The sequence below is a fragment of the Schistocerca cancellata genome, chromosome 2, assembly GCF_023864275.1.
Source record: "Schistocerca cancellata isolate TAMUIC-IGC-003103 chromosome 2, iqSchCanc2.1, whole genome shotgun sequence".
Taxonomy (NCBI): Eukaryota; Metazoa; Arthropoda; class Insecta; order Orthoptera; family Acrididae; genus Schistocerca; species Schistocerca cancellata.
Window position 1 is genome coordinate 832098528 of NC_064627.1, and position 21445 is coordinate 832119972.

Below are 21445 nucleotides of genomic sequence, written 5' to 3' on the forward strand. Positions count from 1 at the left end.
TCAGCTGCTGCTGAATTTGTGTGTTGTTTAGCCAACTGAAGATGTGCCATTGTGAGGAAGAGCCTGTTACAAGGTATCAACCTCCAAATGTCCATCTCCAGTCATGTTTGAAACCATTGTTATTGACAAGTTGTGACAACTGTCTCTGCTCTCTGTCAGTTAAGAGCTTTTTACAAACAGTGTTCTTATGCCTTGTTAGATGGCTGTAAGTGCTACTCCACTCCGAACACATTTGATAGTTTGCACTTGCCCGTTATGTATGATGGAAACAAAAGAAGATGTGTCAGTTGTTTGTGTTATGCAGCCAATGAGAGAACAGCAAGTAGCAGGCATGCTTTGAAGTAATACATTTGGAAGAAAGAGTGAAATATTGCTGGAAACAAGAATTATAAATTTCATTGCTCCATGTTTGCATCACAGATATTTAAGCTGTGACAGTATCAGCAAACCAAAGACAGCTTTGCAACTCATGATACATTCAAAAAAGCAGTGAAACATTTCTCTGCTCTGTGTTGCTATGCAATTGATATGCGTGAGCACACTGAGTAAGTGGATCAATGTTTTTTAATCAAATCATGGAAGAAGGTAGGTGGATCAATGTTTATTAATGTATCGAACATGTCATTATTATTAACAACATTGATCCATGTACCTTCTCCTATGACTGAATTAAAAAACACTGATACATTTACTCAAGGTGGTAGCTTCTGCTGCACTTTCAGATGATTCCATCCACACAAAACTGGCTTTTTAAGAGTCATTTCACCACATCTGATACATTTTCATGTCTCTGCAATTAATCCACAAGACATACAGACGATGTCACCATGCAGAACTAAATCACTTAAATCGGTTCACATTACAACAATGGTGCTAGAAATATAGTGCGTCTGTTCTCACCTTTCTTTGGTAATGTCAACGAATTATCACACTGGCTACATGAAACTGAAGTATCACCAACCAACGAGCAGTAGATGAGCACAACCCTGACCGTCACCAGCCCTGCTGCTCTTCCTCAATACTGAGTTGCCAGCTACTACCTTTTTGTAAACTGTTTCCCAGATTGTGCATGTAACAGGCAAGCTAGTGCTACCAATTGCCAATTCGAGGCCACCATTTTTGCATACCCCAAAATAATGACATCAGTTAAATAGGACTTTTATGTAACTTTTCAGGTTTATGATACAACAACCCTATTTTACTCTTTTAGTTAATGTATTTCAGCTTATAGTTTTTTCAGAAATCCCACAATTAACATATTATACCTTGTTTCCGATTTTAGCACAGACCATAAGACTGACATCACTTGCTAAAATAATTCAGGAAAATTGCATCTTCACCTCCAGTTTTAATATGATACTACTTAATACAAGCTAACAGCATACCAATTCATTCTAAAACTACATTGCATTAATATGCAATTCTTCTGTACACAGCCTCAATCTTCAGTAAAGCAGTCCTTAGTTCTCAATTGCTTTATCTTGTAACAATGTATATTTCAATCTAAATTCCACAGCCATTCAGTATAATCATCCCAACACACTTCAGCTGTCTCTGTACAGTCACTCATCTATGGTATCACTATTTCATTCATCAGCACTTGTAAACCACAACAGGTGGGGTACCACTTGGAGACAGTGTGCACTGTATACAAGTGTTCTCAATGAAAAACATCTTCAGTTCTTTCATTTTGAAATTTAATAAGAGAAAAAGCTGTATTTATCAATAAATGTAGCTTCTGCATGTCACTTCAAGCTGAACATAACCAACATACAAGTAGTGATTCTTCTGGCAGACACAATGGAGACACCAAAGTCCCCATCACTTCTAATCTAATACCTACTTCTAATAAGTTCCTCTGGCACATTTTATATCACTTTAAACCTTAAAAAAACTGACTAACAGGTAACTGCAAGAAATCTCTTCAGGATAGCTTCTGGCTTCTGTAAAAGATCCACTTACTATCAGCACAGAGTCATCTCACACCATAAGATGCTCGTACGACTGAATGAAAGTAAGTAAGATCACTTATCTTCAAATAATCTTAAGAAATTAAAAGTATTTATTACAATAGCCCACAAGCGTATCCTCTCATCATATATATTTTCTGAACCTCTACAATGGCAAAAACAACAAAAAGGAAATTGGGTAAGTATAGGTATAACAGCCCTTGCTCAGTCAAACAAGAATTGGAAAGAAATCGACCATGACCTTTCAAAAAAAATCATTCCAGCACATGCTGAAGTACTTTAAGAAAACTACAGAAACCAATGGCTGAATGGACAGATGCAGATTTGAACCCAATTACACCATAGTACAGTGACTTACCACACAGCACGGGCAGAAAAATTTATTGAACCCAATTACACCATAGTACAGTGACTTACCACACAGCACGGGCAGAAAAATTTATTCTATACTGTCCACTTATCATGAAATACTGAAGTGTGATTTAGTTACATAACACACTGCATATGTTAGTCACAAGGCAGAAATGCTATCACAAACAAGATGCAGGTACTCATAGCAGGGGTAATACTATAATAAGGTGTGTAATGAACTCACCTTCTGCACTGCCACCACATGGAGACAGATTTTGCCAAAATATTGTGTGATTGATGTGGCCACCACCATTAAATTTCAGTGCTGGGGCTAAGCTTATTATTGTACTAATATCATCTGAAACCAACAAACTAAGTTTGATTCTACATTTATTTATTTTGGAATATTACTTCACTTCTGCAGTAAGTCAACAAACTTTTTGCCTTCGCTTCCTGAAGTTTCTCTTCTGCAACATTTAAATTATTTACGTATGTTGCATGGTGTTTGGAATGATGAAGTTTCATGATTTCTGCACTGATGACTGGCTCCAATGCATTGTAATCATATGGCAAATCTGGTAAAGAATGCTTTTCACGTTTCTCAGCAGACATCACATTTGCATTGTATCTGAAAAATAAAGAGTCCAGTTACATTTCTGTTACACCAGAAATACAAATGTCTTCATCAAGTTTGTTTTAGGCATTTGTCACATGTAATAATAGGAACTACTTTCCAACTACTAAAGGCATTGCTACCTTTACTGTCCTCCTGTGATGACAATGAGCTAACATCCTGAAATCTCCCAGTTGTTGCTTACTCTAACAAACTCAACATATTTAAGCCAAGAAATGTTAATTACAAAAATTAAGCAAAACTCGAACACATTAATTACATTTATAAATAAAAATTCCTGTTATTAGCTAACAATGTAAATTTAAGTCCTGGCTAGAGTGACTGAAATACCGAAACATTCGCTATTGGGTATTGGCTTTGACCCATGGCATCAGCAAAATGACAGACACAAGCAACTCCTGCAAACCCAAAATGGCAACCAAGAAATCACTGGACAGATGGTGTATATATAGGCACAAGAGAGGTAATAGAAGAAAAATTTCAACTAATTGATGAAAGATGGAAATACAAAAATGATTATGGAAAGAAAGGAGAGCAAGAGGAATATTCGATACTAGTCTGTGGCTTTGACCTGTGACATAATGTTAATGGGCACTGTGACATCACCTTTTAGTGTGTATTTTCACAGTTCGGTTATTAGCTGTCAAAGCCAACGAATGTGAAAGCAGAAAACCTGGTGTGGTGACAGATTGGTCTGTAAGCTTAGCACCTTGGGGGAGAAAGGTGGAGAGATGGGGAGGGAATTGGTAATTATACCATGTTGCAGCTGCCATATTGTTCACAACATTTGTTGCACATTTCTTATGTCACTGGTCAAAGGCAACTACTAGTACCGCATATTCACCTTCATCCAGGACATAAATGAAATAATATTTGTCAATTACAAATGAAATAAACAGGAAAGGTAGGGAAGCCAAGGTGAAAAGACTGCAGACAACAGGAAAAAAAAATTATATATATATATATATATATATATATATATATATATATATATATATATATATATATATATATATATATATATAATAGAGGGAAACATTCCACGTGGGAAAAATATATATTTAAAAAGAAAGATGATGAGACTTACCAAACAAAAGCGCTGGCAGGTCGATAGACACACACACAAACACAAACATACACACAAAATCTAGCTTTCGCAACCAATGGTTGCCTCGTCAGGAAAGAGGGAAGGAGAGGGAAAGACAAAAGGATTTGGGTTTTAAGGGAGAGGGTAAGGAGTCATTCCAATCCCGGGAGCGGAAAGACTTACCTTAGGGGGAAAAAAGGACAGGTATACACTCGCACACACACACACATCCATCCACACATACAAGACACAAGCAGACATTTGTAAAGGCAAAGAGTTTGAGCAGAGATGTCAGTCGGGACGGAAGTACAGAGGCAAAGATGATGTTGAAAGACAGGTGAGGTATGAGCGGCGGCAGATTGAAATTAGGAATTAGCGGAGATTGAGGCCTGGCGGATAGCGAGAAGAGAGGATATGCTGAAGGGCAAGTTCCCATCTCCGGAGTTCTGACAGGTTGGTGTTAGTGGGAAGTATCCAGATAACCCGGACGGTGTAACACTGTGCCAAGATGTGCTGGCCATGCACCAAGGCATGTTTAGCCACAGGGTGATCCTCATTACCAACAAACACTGTCTGCCTGTGTCCATTCATGCGAATGGACAGTTTGTTGCTGGTCATTCCCACATAGAACGCTTCACAGTGTAGGCAGGTCAGTTGGTAAATCACGTGGGTGCTTTCACACGTGGCTCTGCCTTTGATCGTGTACACCTTCCGGGTTACAGGACTGGAATAGGTGGTGGTGGGAGGGTGCATGGGACAGGTTTTACACCGGGGACGGTTACAGGGGTAGGAGCCAGAGGGTAGGGAAGGTGGTTTGGGTATTTCATAGGGATGAACTAAGAGGTTACGAAGGTTGGGTGGCCGGCGGAAAGACACTCTTGGTGGAGTGGGGAGGATTTCACGAAGGATGGATCTCATTTCAGGGCAGGATTTGAGGAAGTCGTATCCCTGCTGGAGAGCCACATTCAGAATCTGATCCAGTCCCGGAAAGTATCCTGTCACAAGTGGGGCACTTTTGGGGTTCTTCTGTGGAGGGTTCCGGGTTTGAGGAGATGAGGAAGTGGCTCTGGTTATTTGCTTCTGTACCAGGTCGGGAGGGTAGTTACGGGATGCAAAAGCTGTTTTCGGGTTGTTGGTGTAATGGTTCAAGGATTCCGGACTGGAGCAGATTCGTTTGCCACGAAGACCTAGGCTGTAGGGAAGGGACCGTTTGATGTGGAATGGGTGGCAGCTGTCATAATGGAGGTACTGTTGCTTGTTGGTGGCTTCCTCTAAGCGACCCATGAATAGGTTGGCGTACGAGGGGGCCATCCTGGTACCCATGGCTGTTCCCTTTAATTGTTGGTATGTCTGGCCTTCAAAAGTGAAGAAGTTGCACACGTCCGTCCACATCAAACCCACCAACAAGCAACAGTACCTCCATTATGACAGCTGCCACCCATTCCACATCAAACGGTCCCTTCCCTACAGCCTAGGTCTTCGTGGCAAACGAATCTGCTCCAGTCCGGAATCCTTGAACCATTACACCAACAACCTGAAAACAGCTTTTGCATCCCGTAACTACCCTCCCGACCTGGTACAGAAGCAAATAACCAGAGCCACTTCCTCATCTCCTCAAACCCGGAACCCTCCACAGAAGAACCCCAAAAGTGCCCCACTTGTGACAGGATACTTTCCGGGACTGGATCAGATTCTGAATGTGGCTCTCCAGCAGGGATACGACTTCCTCAAATCCTGCCCTGAAATGAGATCCATCCTTCATGAAATCCTCCCCACTCCACCAAGAGTGTCTTTCCGCCGGCCACCCAACCTTCGTAACCTCTTAGTTCATCCCTATGAAATACCCAAACCACCTTCCCTACCCTCTGGCTCCTACCCCTGTAACCGTCCCCGGTGTAAAACCTGTCCCATGCACCCTCCCACCACCACCTATTCCAGTCCTGTAACCCGGAAGGTGTACACGATCAAAGGCAGAGCCACGTGTGAAAGCACCCACGTGATTTACCAACTGACCTGCCTACACTGTGAAGCGTTCTATGTGGGAATGACCAGCAACAAACTGTCCATTCGCATGAATGGACACAGGCAGACAGTGTTTGTTGGTAATGAGGATCACCCTGTGGCTAAACATGCCTTGGTGCACGGCCAGCACATCTTGGCACAGTGTTACACCGTCCGGGTTATCTGGATACTTCCCACTAACACCAACCTGTCAGAACTCCGGAGATGGGAACTTGCCCTTCAGCATATCCTCTCTTCTCGCTATCCGCCAGGCCTCAATCTCCGCTAATTCCTAATTTCAATCTGCCGCCGCTCATACCTCACCTGTCTTTCAACATCATCTTTGCCTCTGTACTTCCGTCCCGACTGACATCTCTGCTCAAACTCTTTGCCTTTACAAATGTCTGCTTGTGTCTTGTATGTGTGGATGGATGTGTGTGTGTGTGCGAGTGTATACCTGTCCTTTTTTCCCCCTAAGGTAAGTCTTTCCGCTCCCGGGATTGGAATGACTCCTTACCCTCTCCCTTAAAACCCATATCCTTTTGTCTTTCCTTCTCCTTCCCTCTTTCCTGACGAGGCAACCGTTGGTTGCGAAAGCTAGATTTTGTGTGTATGTTTGTGTTTGTTTGTGTGTCTATCGACCTGCCAGCGCTTTTGTTTGGTAAGTCTCATCATCTTTCTTTTTAAATATATTTTTCCCGCGTGGAATGTTTCCCTCTATTTTATATATATATATATATATATATATATATATATATATATATATATATATATATATATAAAAAAAATAGAGGGACCACCAGAGTGGCAGTTCTGTCATTGTGCTTGATAATGGAAGCAAGACTTGAGAGACCTCAAAGAAATTTTCATACGATTTCTAGAACTAGAAAAAGGAATTGACAACCTAAAATAGCGCAAGATATGCAAAATTCTCAGAAAAACTGGAGTAAGCTATAGGGAAAGACTGGTAATACCTTTGGCAGTTTGCCATTTCCTGATGCAATGCCCGTTTTTGAACCACTTATAAACTCATTTATGTTTGCTGTCTAAGTTATCGGATGTATTAATGCGCGATGTTCGGGCTGTGGACAGCATTTTGCATTTTATCCATCGTAGCAATATGGCGAAGGACATTTAATCTTTAGTTCAGGACACTTGTTTCTCTTGGCGTATTTTATGGACCTTTCTCCTATTATCTGTTTTTACTTGTCTTTCCTTCCATCGATTGGGTGTAATGCATACTCATTTTTAACTCCCTTTTTGTCTTTGTGTTTATGGTTGTGACATGGGCGCGTATTTCACAAGTTGTATTTGCATCCTAAAACAAAAAACAAAACACACACACTTGCACACTCAAACACAACTCTTACCTTCTGCATGCTTCCTAAATTCCATAAACCCAACCACTTGGGATATCCCATCACGACTAGTTACTGTGCCACAATATCTGCTCTCATAGGCCAACTCCTTCAGCCTGTTTCCTCACAACCTACCCTCCTATATAAAAGATACCAACCATTTCCTCCACAGACACTCCTCAGTTCCTTTTTCTTTACCATATGGTGCTATGCTTATCACTATTGACACCACCTCCATTTACGTTAACATCTCTAATACCATGGCCTTACCACTGTATAACACTACATTTCCCAGTGCCCGAAATATTCCAAACCTTCAACCACCTTCCTAGTCGCCATGACTCTGTATCTTCACCCACACTTACTTTTCCTTTTAAGGCATCACCTACAAACAAATCTGGGTTACAGCTGCATGGCAGCATCCTATGGCAACCTATTAATGGGTCATATAGAGGAATCCTTCCTAGACGCCCAGAATCCCAAACCCCCCCCCCTGCGGGTCCGGGGGTTAGAATAGGCCCGAGGTATTCCTACCTGTCGTAAGAGGTGAGTAAAAGGATGAGTCAGAGACTCTGCCCAGTGTTTCTACGTTTCAGAGTTATAGGAATGTCTTTATCATTCCGGCTGAAATTTTTAATTGTGTCAGTGCCTTGGCGGGGTCCCTCCCCCTCAATAGGGTAGTTAGCGCCTGCGTCCGGAGACAGACGGCTCCACGACCTATATTTGCGGTCATTTTGGTTTTTCACTTCTTCTCGTTTCTTCCTTCCTTTGGTTGGTTCCTTTCTTTGTTCTTCTCCATCTCACTGTCTTCCTTACTCTTTCCCCTGCCTTCTTCTCCTTGCCTTCTCTGGTCTCCACCTCGGTGTTTGAGACAGTCTGTCCTCTCTCTCCCTCTCTCTCTTCTTTTTCCTCTTCTTCCTTCCTCCCTGTGCGCGCCTGAAGGCCGACCCATGCGTTCGCACGCATAGCCGGTGACGGGGTAACGTGTAATTCCCCGCCCTGGGTAGACAAGTAAGGCACACACGTACTTCCTGGTAAAGGCCAAGCCCAGGGAGGGGTGATTGCCTGAGCTGATACCTTCTGACCATGCCGATTGGTCCCTCCGTCTGTTTCTCGGGAGGTGTGACCTGAGGTGTAAACATTCACCTAAGGCAGAAGTGCCCTCTGAGAGGGTCCCCACAAGGAAGGAGCGCGCCATCGGAGACGCTGGCAATCATGGGGGATTCCTCCGCAATGGATTTCTCTTCTTCTTCTTCTTCTTCTCTCTCGACTTCTGCCCACAAACAGAAACTTGACCAGCCACCATTGACAAAAGTACTACCACCTGCCCCACAGTTCCTCGTAGTTTCTCGATCTGAGGACGGAAAGGATTTTTCCTCTGTCAACCCTTTCGTTATCCAGAAGGGCGTAGATGCCATAGCCAGATCTGTCAAGTCTTGTACCAGGTTGTGTAACGGTACCTTGTTACTAGAAACTGAGAGCACCTTTCAGGCACAAAAACTGCTTCGGGCCACACTTCTGTACACGTCCCCTGTCCAGATGGAGGCTCACCGCACTTTGAATTCATCTCGTGGTGTGGTATATACTAGATCACTCGACGGATTGACTGACGAGGAGGTTCAGTCTTTCCTCGCTGAGCAGGGCGTGACGGCTGTCCATAGGGTCATGAAAAAGGTCAACAATGACCTTGTACCGACCCGGACACTTTTCTTGACCTTTGATGGTGTTCAGCTGCTGTCACGCATCAAAGCGGGCTACGAGGTTATTTCTGTTCGCCCCTATGTCCCGACACCTACGCGCTGCTACCAGTGTCAGCGTTTTAATCACACTCGCCAGTCTTGTTCCAATGCAGCTAAATGTGTCACTTGTGGCAGGGATGCCCATGAGGGTGACTGTCCACCTCCGTCTCCTCGTTGTGTGAACTGTCAGGGTGACCATGCAGCGTCCTCCCGCGACTGTCCCATCTACAAGGAAGAACGCTGTATCCAAGAAATTCGGGTCAAAGAGAAAGTGTCAACCTCAGCTGCTCACAAGCTATTTGCTAGTAGGAAGCCCACGCTGCTCCTAGCGGGGAAATACAGTACTGTCCTCGCCTCTCCTCGGACTACCATGGAGGTGGCGACGCAGACATGCGATCTGACCTTCAGCACCACGGTCGTCCGTTCGGCCAGTGCTAAGATCGCGCGGTCGACGTCTCCTCTTCCTCCCGTCACCCCTCAGACACAAGCACCTTCATCAGCTTCTGCCAAGACGAAGACCCAGAAGTCAGATGCATGGGCCTTCAAGAAGGAACCGTCCCGTGCAGACTTCCTCCGTACCTCGAACTCCCAGCCGTCGACCAGTACTTCCACTAAACGTCCTTCCAAGAAGGCTCATAGGAAGCACAGTTCTCCTTCTCCGCCACGGTGCATTTCTTCTCTAGCGCCACCCAGCGGTTGCCGCCCCAGGCCATCATCCGTTTCGCCTGGCCGCACTGCTGGTAGCCGAACATCTGGCCGTTCACCGGCGGAGGAAGCTCCCCCTCCCGGCCATCTTAACAAGATGGTCGATGAACCTACAGAACCAATGGACGATGACTGTCCGCCTACTGACAGCGGCGGCAGTGCTCGCTCGAAGCCAGGCCCTCAGCGGCCTTCGAGGTGACCCCTTCTTTCATCTTTCTTTTTTTCTCACGGTGGCACTTATTCACTGGAATATTCGCAGCATTCGCTCCAACCGAGAGGACTTGAAGTTGCTGCTCCGCTTGCACCGTCCGCTCGTCGTAGCCCTCCAGGAAACGAAGCTACGCCCATGCGATCAAATTGCCTTGGCACACTACACCTCTGTGCGTTTTGACCTACCCCCTGTGGCAGGTATTCCGTCTCATGGCGGGGTTATGTTGCTGGTCCGGGATGATATTTACTACGATCCCATCACATTGCACACCAGCCTGCAGGCAGTTGCCGTCTGAATTACTCTCCCCACTTTTACATTTTCGATTTGTACGGTTTACACTCCATCGTTGTCTGCCGTTACCAGGGCAGACATGATGCAAATTATTGCTCAGCTCCCTGCACCATTTTTGTTAGCTGGAGACTTCAATGCCCACCATCCCCTTTGGGGCTCTCCAGCATCCTGCCCGAAGGGCTCCTTGTTAGCAGACCTTTTCAACCAGCTCAATCTTGTCTGCCTCAATACTGGCGCCCCCCTACTTTTCTTTCGGACACATCTCACACCTATTCCCATTTAGACCTCTCTATATGTACTACCCAACTTGCACGCCGGTTTGAGTGGTATGCACTTTCTGATACATATTCGAGCAACCACTTCCCGTGTGTTATCCATCTCCTGCATCATACCCCCTCTCCGTGCTCAACTAGTTGGAACATCTCCAAAGCAGACTGGGGGCTCTTCTCTTACAGGGCGACCGTTCAGGATCAAACCTTCACAAGCTGCGATAGTCAGGTTGCACACCTCATGGAAGTCATTCTCACTGCTGCTGAATATTCCATCCCTCACCCTACTTCTTCTCCACGTCGCGTAACAGTCCCCTGGTGGACCGCAGCATGTAGAGACGCTTTATGTGCTCGTCGACGTGCTTTACGCACCTTTAAACGCCACCCTATGGTGGCGAATTATATCAATTATAAACGATTACGTGCGCAGTGTCGTCGTATTATTAAAGAAAGCAAGAAAGCCAGCAGGGCTGCTTTCACAAGCACCTTCAACAGTTTTACTCCTTCTTCTGTTGTCTGGGGTAGCCTGCGCCGGCTATCTGGCACTAAGGTCCATTCACCAGTTTCTGGCTTGACGGTCGCGAATGACGTCCTTGTGACCCCTGAGGATGTCTCCAATGCCTTCGGCCACTTTTTCACAGAGGTTTCGAGCTCCGCTCATTACCACCCTGCCTTCCTCCCCCCAAAACAGGCAGAGGAGGCTAGGCCACCTAACTTCCACTCCTCGAATCGTGAAAGTTATAATGCCCCATTCACCATGCGGGAACTCGAAAATGCACTTGCCCAGTCACGGTCCTCCGCTCCAGGGCCTGATTCTATTCATATTCAGATGCTGAAGAACCTTTCTCCTGCGGGTAAAGGTTTCCTTCTTCGTACTTATAATCGCATCTGGATTGAGGGACATGTTCCCGCATGCTGGCGCAAGTCTACTGTTGTACCGATTCCTAAGCCGGGGAAGGACAAGCACTTGCCTTCCAGTTATCGACCCATCTCGCTTACCAGCTGTGTCTGTAAGGTGATGGAGCGAATGGTTAACTCTCGTTTGGTTTGGCTGCTCGAATCTTGACACCTACTTACTAATGTACAATGTGGATTTCGTAGGCACTGTTCTGCTGTTGACCATCTGGTTACCTTGTCGACCTTCATTATGAATAACTTCTTGCGGAAGTGCCCGACCGCGGCTGTGTTCTTTGATTTGGAGAAGGCTTACGACACCTGTTGGAGGGCGGGCATTCTCCACACCATGCATACATGGGGCCTTCGCGGTCACCTCCCTCTTTTTATTCGTTCCTTTTTAATGGATCGACAGTTCAGGGTACATGTGGGTTCTGTCCTGTCGGACACCTTTCGCCAGGAGAATGGGGTGCCACAGGGCTCAGTTTTGAGCGTCGCTCTCTTCGCCATAGCGATCAATCCAATAATGGATTGCCTCCCAGCTGATGTATCAGGCTCCCTTTTCGTGGACGATTTTACCATCTATTGCAGCGCACAGCGTACATGTTTCCTGGAGCGCTGTCTTCAGCGTTCTCTTGACCGTCTTTGCTCCTGAAGCGTCGCCAATGGCTTCCGTTTTTCTGCCGAGAAGACAGTCTGTATTAACTTCTGGCGCTACAAAGAGTTTCTCCCACCGTCCTTACGACTCGGTCCCGTTGCTCTCCCATTCATGGAGACAACAAAATTTTTAGGTCTTACATTTGACATGAAACTTTGCTGGTCTCCACATGTGTCATATTTGGCTGCCCGTTGTACCCGTTCTCTAAATGTTCTCCGTGTTCTCAGTGGTATGTCGTGGGGAGCGGATCGAACTGTCCTACTTCACCTATATCGGTCGATTGTCCGCTCCAAGCTGGATTATGGAAGCTTCGTATACTCCTCTGCACGGCCGTCCATCTTATGCCGCCTCAACTCCATACAACATCAGGGTTTATGTCTTGCGATCGGAGCGTTTTATACTAGTCCCGTCGAGAGTCTTCATGCTGAAGCTGGTGAATTGCCACTCACCTACCAGCGCGATATACTGCTTTGTCGGTATGCCTGTCGGCTACTGTCAATGCCCGACCACCCGTCTTATCGTTCCTTTTTTGACGACTCTCTCGACCGTCAATACGGGTTGTATGTCTCTGCCCTGCTACCCCCTGGAGTTTGCTTTCGTCGCCTCCTTCAACACCTTGATTTTTCACTCCTTGCAACCTTTCGAGTGGGCGAGAGCCACACGCCACCTTGGCTCCAGGCTCAGGTTCGCGTTCAACTTGGCCTCAGCTCGCTCCCAATGGAGGTTACCCCCGGTTCGGTATACCACTCCCGTTTTGTCGAACTTCGTTCAAAGTTCATTAATATTACCTTCATTTATACAGATGGCTCTAAGATCAATGACGGGGTCGGGTGTTCTTTTATTGTCGGGGCACAAAGTTTCAAATACCGGCTCCATGACCATTGTTCGGTCTTCACAGCTGAGCTCTTTGCCCTCTACCAGGCTGTTCTTTACATCTGCTGCCACCGACATTCTGCTTATGTCATCTGCTCCGATTCCCTGAGCGCCATCCAGAGCCTCAGTGATCTGTATCCGGTTCACTCTTTCGTGCACCGGATCCAACGCTCTCTTCAGCAGCTGGTGGACAACGGTTCACCGGTTAGCTTTATGTCGATTCCTAGCCCTGTCGGTATCCCTGGGAATGAAGCTGCAGATGCCGCAGCCAAGGCTGCGGTCCTCCAGCCTCGGACAGCTTCCTGTTGTGTCCCTTCATCAGATTGTAGCAGGGTCATTTGTCGGCGCATTTTATCACTGTGGCATGCCGATTAGGCTGCACTTACGGACAACAAGCTTCGGGCCTTGAAACCTCTTCCCGCGGCTTGGACGTCCTCCTCACGCCCTTCTCGGCGGGACGAGGTCGTTTTGGCCCGGTTACGAATTGGACACCACCGGTTCAGCCATCGCCATCTGCTGACGGCTGCGCCGGCGCCGTTCTGCCCATGTGGGCAATTGCTGATGGTCCACCACATTTTAACATCCTGTCCGGATTTTAATACACTGCGTCTTGATCTTGGCCTGCCATGTACTCTAGATGCCATTTTAGCGGATGACCCAGGAGCTGCTGCTCGCGTTCTTCGTTTTATCACCTTGACAAACATGTCTAAGGACATTTTTTTTAATCCTATGCCTGTCAATCTGTCTTTTATCATGTTTTCCCTTTTATTTGCTGTTTTAAACTTGTGCCTCGTGGTGCATTCCTAACGTAGTCTGGGAGCTAATGACCATTGAAGTTGGGCGCCCTAAAACCACAAAAAAAAAAAAAAGTCCCAAACATCTCTCCTGTTTCAGATTCGTTGATGACATGCTCGTGATTTGAATTGAGGTTGAAGACAACCTATCCACATTCCTTCAGAACCTCAACACATTCTCCCCCATTTGCTACACCTGGCCCCACTCAACCTCAAAGATGGCCGCATCAGTATCTCCATCGATATCAAACCTACTACCTACCATCAATACATCCACTTTGATAGCTGCCACCCATTACATACCAAGAAGTCTCGTCCATATAGCCTGGCTACCAGTGGCTGTTGCAACTTTAGTGACGAATGGTCCCTCTCGAGATATACCATGTGTCTCACTGAGGCTTTCACAACCCGTAATTACCCCCCATCCCCCCCCCCCCCCACCAACCTTATTCAAAAACAAATCCCATGCCTTATCTCTCCAGTCACCGATCAACTCTCAAAGTCCCACCATCAGGCCACAGAGGAGCATTCCTCTCATGACTCAATACCACCCAGGACTGGAACAGCTGAATAACATTCAACACCAGGGTTTGACTATCTCTCATTGCGCCCTGAAATGAGGAATATCCGACCCACAATCCTTCCCACACCTCCTACAGTGGTATTCTACTGCCCACTGAACCTACACAATATCCTCGTCCATCCCTACGCAACCTCTGCTCCCAACTGCTTGCCTCATGACTCATGCCCGTGTAGAAGACCTAGAGGCAAAACCTGTCCCATACATCATCCCACAACCACCTACTTCAGTCCAGTTAGAAGGATCACCTATCCCATCAAAGACAGGGCTACCTGTGAAACCAGTCATGTGATCTTCAAGCTAAGCTGCAACCATTCTGCTGTGTTCTACATGGGCATGACAATCAACAAACTGTCTGTCCGCATCAATGGCTACCGACAAACTGTGGCCAAGAAACAGCTGGAGCACCCTGTTGCTGAGCACGCTGCCCATCTCGATGTCTTCATTTCAGTGACTGCTTCACAGCCTGAGGCATCTGGATCCTTCCCATCCACCAGCTTTTCTGAACTGTGCAGGTGGGAATTCTCACTGCAATATATCCTATGTTCCTGTAACCCTCATTTCCTCCATTTTACCCCTTCCCTGTTACCATTCCAACACAACACAGCCCTCTGTTCCACCAACACACCCATTAACCTTTCACTTCTCTCCTTTTCTGTTACTCTCCCCCCCCCCCCCCTCTCTGCCACCCATTTAATAACCCCACCCCCCTCCCACCCAAATTGCCTAACTGCCCTACCCTTTATCCACCTTGTCCCTGGGTGCTCCCATGAGCAGCACTTTACTAACCCCCACCCTTGCCCTGCTGTCCCTCCCCCTCTTTGCCACAACCTCCTCCTTACCCCACCACCCAATTGCTCCTCCCGTCATGTACTCCTGCCTGCAGTCTGACCTCAGCAGCCAGACACTATGGTCATGTGTGTGTGAGTTGCATTTGTGTGATCATACACTGTGAGATCAATAGTATCTGGACACCCCCAAAACATACGTTTTTCCTATTAGGTGCATTGTGCTGCCACCTACAGCCACCTTATCAGCGACCTCAATAGTCATTAGACATCGTGAGAGAGCAGAATGGGGCACTTCGCGGAACTCGTGGACTTCGAATGAGGTCAGGTGATTGGGTGTCACTTGTGTCATATGCGTGTAGGTGAGATTTACACACCCCTAAACATCCCTAGGTTTAGTTTCCGATGTGATAGTAAAGTGGAAACGTGAAGGGACACATACAGTACAAAAGCGTATAGGTCGACCTCGTCTGTTGACTGACAGAGACCGCGGACAGTTGAAGAGGGTTGTAATGTGTAATAGGCAGACATCTGTCCAGTCAATCTCACAGGAATTCCAAACTGCATCAGGATCCACTGCAAGTACTATGACAGTTGGGTGGGAGGTGAGAAAACTTGGATTTCATGGTCGAGTGGCTGTTCATAAGCCACACATCATGCTGGTAAATGCCAAATGACACCTCGCTTGGTGTAGGGAGTGTAAACATTGGGCGATTGAACTGTGGAAGAACGTTGTGTGGCGTGACAAATCACGGTACACAATCTGGCGATCCGATGGCAGGGTGTGAGTATGGAGAACGCCCGGTAAACGTCATCTGCCAGTGTGTGTAGTGCCACTAGTAAAATTCGGAGGCGGTGGTGTTATCTTGTGGGCGTGTTTGTCATGGAGGGGGGTTGCACCCGTTGTTGTTTTGCATGGCACTATCACAGCAGAGGCCTACACTGATGTTTTAAGTGCTTTCTAATTTCCCACTGTTGAAGAGCTGTTCGGGGATGGCGATTGCCTCTTTCAACATGATTAGGCACCTGATTGAGATGCACGGCCTGTAGTGGAGTGGTTACTTGATAATAACATGCCTGTAATAGACTGGCCTGCACACAGTCCTGACCCGAATCCTATAGAACAACTTTGGGATGTTTTGGAACGCCGACTTCGTACCAGGCCTCACCGACTGACATCAATACCTCTCCTCAGTGCAGCACTCCATGAAGAATTGGCTGCCGTTCCCCAAGAAACCTTCCAGCACCTGATTGAACATATGCCTGCATTAGTGGAAACTGTCATCAAGCCTAAGGGTGGGCCAACACTGTATTGAATTCCAGCATTACCGATGGAGGGCGCCGCCACGAACTTGTAAGTAATTTTCAGCCAGGTGTCCAGATACTTTTGATCACATAGTGTATGTGTGTGGTGCCTATTTCTTATGAAGGCTTTGTTGGTCAAAAGCTTACTTTCTGACAGTCTTATTGTTGTACCTTCCTGCAACTCAATATGTTTGCTATATGCTGAGTGGCGGTTACTCTTTTCATTGTATTGTCACATTATATGTATTTCTGTTTTCTCCAAGGAAAGTTCTCTGTGCAGTTGCACAGTTGTATTTGGTTGATATCTTGCATTTTGAAATGCCAACAAAAAGTTCTTGGCATGATCTTGTAGACATGGGATTCTGATCTGTAACATGTCCTAGATAATTTGTCTACAAGTCTTCAAATTATAGTTGTTCATCCCTCATCTCAGAATTTGTATAGATGAGAGAGTACACTCCAGGTGTAATTTGAAAAACTTGATTTCAATACGTGGATATTTGTACTTAAAAAAAGAAAATCTTCCTTTACTGTCACATTCATGTAATGTTTCTGCAAACTATTTTGCCAGCTGCTGGGCATTTATAATAGACTTCATATCCTCCATACAAGGTAACAAAATCACTTGTGAAAGAGTTTTGTATTCTGAGCAGATTAATACCTGTAAGTTTACAAGGTGTTTTCTTGTCTCCTAAGAAAATCCACTAGCTACCTTCTAGGCAGGCTTTCCCATACAAGCTGATTTTTTTGAGTGGCTGAAAGGAAGCACCTTCTGTACCCGAGAAACTACATGGCGGGGGCTGAAGACATATGAGCATACCTGAGAAGCTCAGATCACCAACTCATCTTCACTCACTGTGGATTTTAACTTAAGCCTGTACTTCCTTTTCATTTCAGTTTCATTCTTACAATGTTCGATTAAAACTTTTCGAGAGAAGATTCCTTAGTCTTCATGTTTTCCCATCTTTTTCGATTATGGTCTCTTTCTTTATTTTTATGGATAAGCTGTCTTTGCTGGCATCTTTCTGAACTTTTCTCAAAGTTCTCTCTGTTTTGTGTTGAAATTGTTTTTCCCATTTTCTGAATAAATAAGAAATCATTATTGGTTAAATCATTAATTTGCTTGTTACACCAAGCAATGTAACTTAAAAATACCAAGTGTTAAATGGTTTAGATTTCAGTAATAATACAAAAAAGTGTTCCAGATGGGATATACTTACTTTCAACACTCATATGTGGTTATTTGCACATTAAACACTGCTTTACTGGTCACTAGATGTATTTATTGGGTTTTCTCATTCCCGAGCTAAAATCAAGAGAATTAAAACAAGTCTGAGGCTCAGTTTCACATGGAATCAGCCATTTATTGATTTTGGCCAAACATGTCTGTAGGTGGAGAAGCATTTCTCAGTAGATGCAGTGCCGGTAGGGAAAGAAATGAGGCACTAATAAGGTAGTTGTAAGAATGGGTTAGTGTTTTTAATAACTTTATCACAAGAATTTGAACTTAACTGTTTGTCAAAAAAAAACAGTACAACCCATAAAAACCCAATTTTATACACTGGTTTGGGTTTTTAAAAAATACCCATGTTTTTCTCAGCTCTGATTCAAGAGTAAACTGTTTTCTAAATAAATTTGACTGTCAGGTTACAATGTTGTTTGCACGACTTAATGTGTTTTTGCTTGCTTGTCTGAGGGAAAGTGGTGTTATTTAGTCGTATTTATTTTTTGTTATTTGGTTTGTATATTGACTGGAGCTGCCCCACCCCCTTTCTCCATCTTCCTCACTAGCCTAGATATTTTGTTTTTATAATAAATGTTTTGATACATGTTTTGTGGGAACTGATTAGTTCATTTCAGCTTTATGGTTAATTGATGTTGATGATACCAGATATATCTTCACATTGGCATGTTACAGGTTTATTTGTATGTATGGTTGGTTGGTAGGATGGAGTTTAGTTTAACTATATTGTTTGATTGAAGGTAACATTACCAATCGTATTTTTTAAAGCAAAGTGCTGTAACTACCAGTCTCGTGTGTGCACCACTTTTTACTTCGCACATGAAGTTTATGCTTGATTCAGCCTCTAGAGGCCACCTGACCTGCTAACATAATAGCAGTTGCGTGTGCAATCTGCCAGGTGCACCTCCTGTTGGAACTGTTGGCTGTATAGGCCATTAGTTAGTTGTATATTGCTAATTGTATTGTACCTTGTCTTCCCTGTGTGTGAACTGTTTGAGCGATAAATTGGCATTCTTGGGTTAGAACTATCATATGAGATTAATGGATTCTTTTTTAACTTTTATATTTGTTCCTTGTTTCAGTGGAGTTGGGGGGTTGTCATATTGGTGTTTAAATTATTGTGAATATATTTTTTATGATTGAATTGCTGTTGTCTAGTGTTTATTACAGTTGCATGAGACTTCCAATTTTCAGTTTTCTGAATTATTTGTTGTGGCTTGTTATGAATTCCTCTCCTGTGCCATCCTCTTCATCTCAGAGTAAGACTTGGATGCAGTGTACTCTGTTATTTGTTGGCTGTATTCTCCTACAATCTTTACCCTTTACAGCTACCACTAGAACCATGGAAGTTTGCCCCTGTCATTCTGCACCATGTTCTTCAATGTTTTACTCATGTTTCTCTCACTGCTGATTTTGTGGAAAACCTCATTTATCATTCCACCTAATTTTCAGCATCTTTCTATAGCATCCACCACATCCCAAATGCAGAACTTCTTTATTTTCCTGTAGTCCATGATTCATTTCCACATAATGCTGCATTCCAAGCAAACATCCTCAGAAATTTCTTCCTCAAATGAAGGCTGTTGTTTGATTCTACTAGGCGTCTTTTGTCCAGTAATGCCTTCTTTGCGTGGCTAGTCCATTTCTTGTGTCTCCTTGTTTTGCCTGTTATGTTATTTTGCTTCCAAGCTATCAAAATTCCTTCACTTTGCAAACTTCTTGGTCCCCAATTTCGATAGTAAGTTTCTCACTAATCTTGTTTCTGCTTTTCCTCATTATTTCATCTTTCTTCATAACACACACAGTCCACAGTGGATGCTCTGTGACTATTCATTCCATTCAACAGATCCTGTATCTCTTCCTCACTTTAGCAATTTCATCAGCAAGTCTTGACATTGATATCCTTTCCACCTGAATTTTAATCTCAATCCTGGACCTTTTTTGTATTTCTACCATTTCTTCTTCAGTGTAGAGAACGAACAGTGGGTGAGACAGACTGTATCCAGTTTTACTCTGTTTTTAATGTGAGCATTTTGTTCTTGGTATTCCATCCTTGTTATCCTTCTTGGTTCTTATACATATGTTTTGTGGTGCTAAGGATAACATTTGTAAGTTATTCTACCTGATCATCACAACTGGGGAAATGTCTGTTGGTCCCCAGGGAGGGGTAAAGCTCCCTGTTGGCCTTAGTAAGCTGTCACTTGGGGGTGCACGTAGGTGGGATAGGAGTCAGAAAATGGACACCACATGGGAAATCGTCACTCAAGTATGTGTCTGAGAGAACAGACCACTTGAAACAATGGGCAAGCTGGGCAGTGCAGAATGAGAGATCAAAACAGGAATAGGTGTGCATGGAGTCTGAAAGGAACGTATGTGCTGCCGTGTTAAGGGGATGAAGTTTAGGTGAACGCATTAAAGTCCCTCAGCAGCAGAATGTGACAAGGGAGTTGCCAATAAGCTGGAGGAAGTTTGCCCCATTGACTCCAAATGACGAAAGGTTGTGAACGATATGAAGGGAAAAGGTCAAGTGAGGAAAGAAAATGCAGACTGCAACAGTTTGAAGCTGGGTAGTCAGGGAGATGGGTTGACTATGAACATCAGCCTGGATGAGCAGCATGACTCCCCCATGGGACGGAATACTATCCATTGAAGGGGGAGGGCGAGGGGGGGGGGGGGGAGGTCAAAACAGCCAGGAAGAAATGTGAGAGCTCAAATGGGTTGTGAGGGCACAATTTTGCTCCCTGGACGCAGAGAATAAGTGGACGCTGTGATTCCAAGGGCAGCTGTAAGACCTCTTTGTTGGATCAAAGGCCTGAACGTTTCATTGGAGGAGAGTCATGACGAAAAAAGGGAGTAGGAAAAAATGAAGGGGTGTCACCTCGGTGGCTGCCGAGTGCCAGCCTACGATTGGTACAGGGGGCAGTGGCTGGAGGATCCAGCTCCATGAGATCTACAGAGATGTCTGCATTCTCCTTCTGTCAGTCTCTGGGGTTCAGAGCAGTAAAATGGTGGTTGGTGGTGCGCACCGGCGACATGGAGGTCAGCTGGGCGAGGGTATCACATGGTGACACCATCAAACAGGATATCCAAGTCAGTGAAGGAGAAGACCATTTGCCTTTGTTTGACTTCTTAAAGCCTTTCCGGTTGGCAGAAGGCTCAGTTGTTGGTTGGCTGGAGTGATGTAGGAAGTCTTCATGGAAGTATTTCTTCTGTCCTTTCTGGCCGGCCAGTTGTGTAGCTGGTGACTTCACCCCATGACGTGAAAGTTTGGTGGCAAGTTTCACAGCTGGAGGAGGAGACGAGGATGCTGCCATGACGTTGGGTGATTTTACAATCACGATGCAGAATCTGAGGTCGCATGGCTGCTTGGCCATGTCCTTCATGAAGGGAGATGTAGCAAGAACAGTACTGGCATAATCCGTATCACTCTAGGCAGGGGGTGGGGTTACCTTCATAGTCTCAGATGTTACTGAATTTAGCATATGTTAAAATCCAGGAGTAAGTGAGAAACAAGTATTTTTTTGTTTTCTCCAAAACTATTCCTGTCCCGAGATACCGACCTCCAAAGGTGACACTCAGAACACCATTTTTGAGATGTGAATTTCAGAAATTTTTCTAAAATGTTTTAGCTTTGTAACAATTCTCGATATTTTGTCAGAGTTGTCTTTTTATTTGAAAGATAATTGCTTTATGA

At 44.9% G+C, this 21445-nt stretch overlaps 1 protein-coding gene across 1 annotated transcript in view; it reads right to left on the reverse strand.

Annotated features, from left to right (window-relative positions):
- Positions 1-21445, reverse strand: part of LOC126162728 (superoxide dismutase [Mn], mitochondrial) — a 45734-nt gene that overhangs the window by 10989 nt on the left and 13300 nt on the right. Inside the window, exons 2-3 of the mRNA XM_049919389.1 lie at positions 2759-2949; positions 2566-2679 (exon numbers count right to left, since the gene is read on the reverse strand). Coding sequence (XP_049775346.1) covers positions 2566-2679; positions 2759-2949 — 305 coding nt within the window. The remainder of the gene's footprint in view (positions 1-2565; positions 2680-2758; positions 2950-21445) is intronic.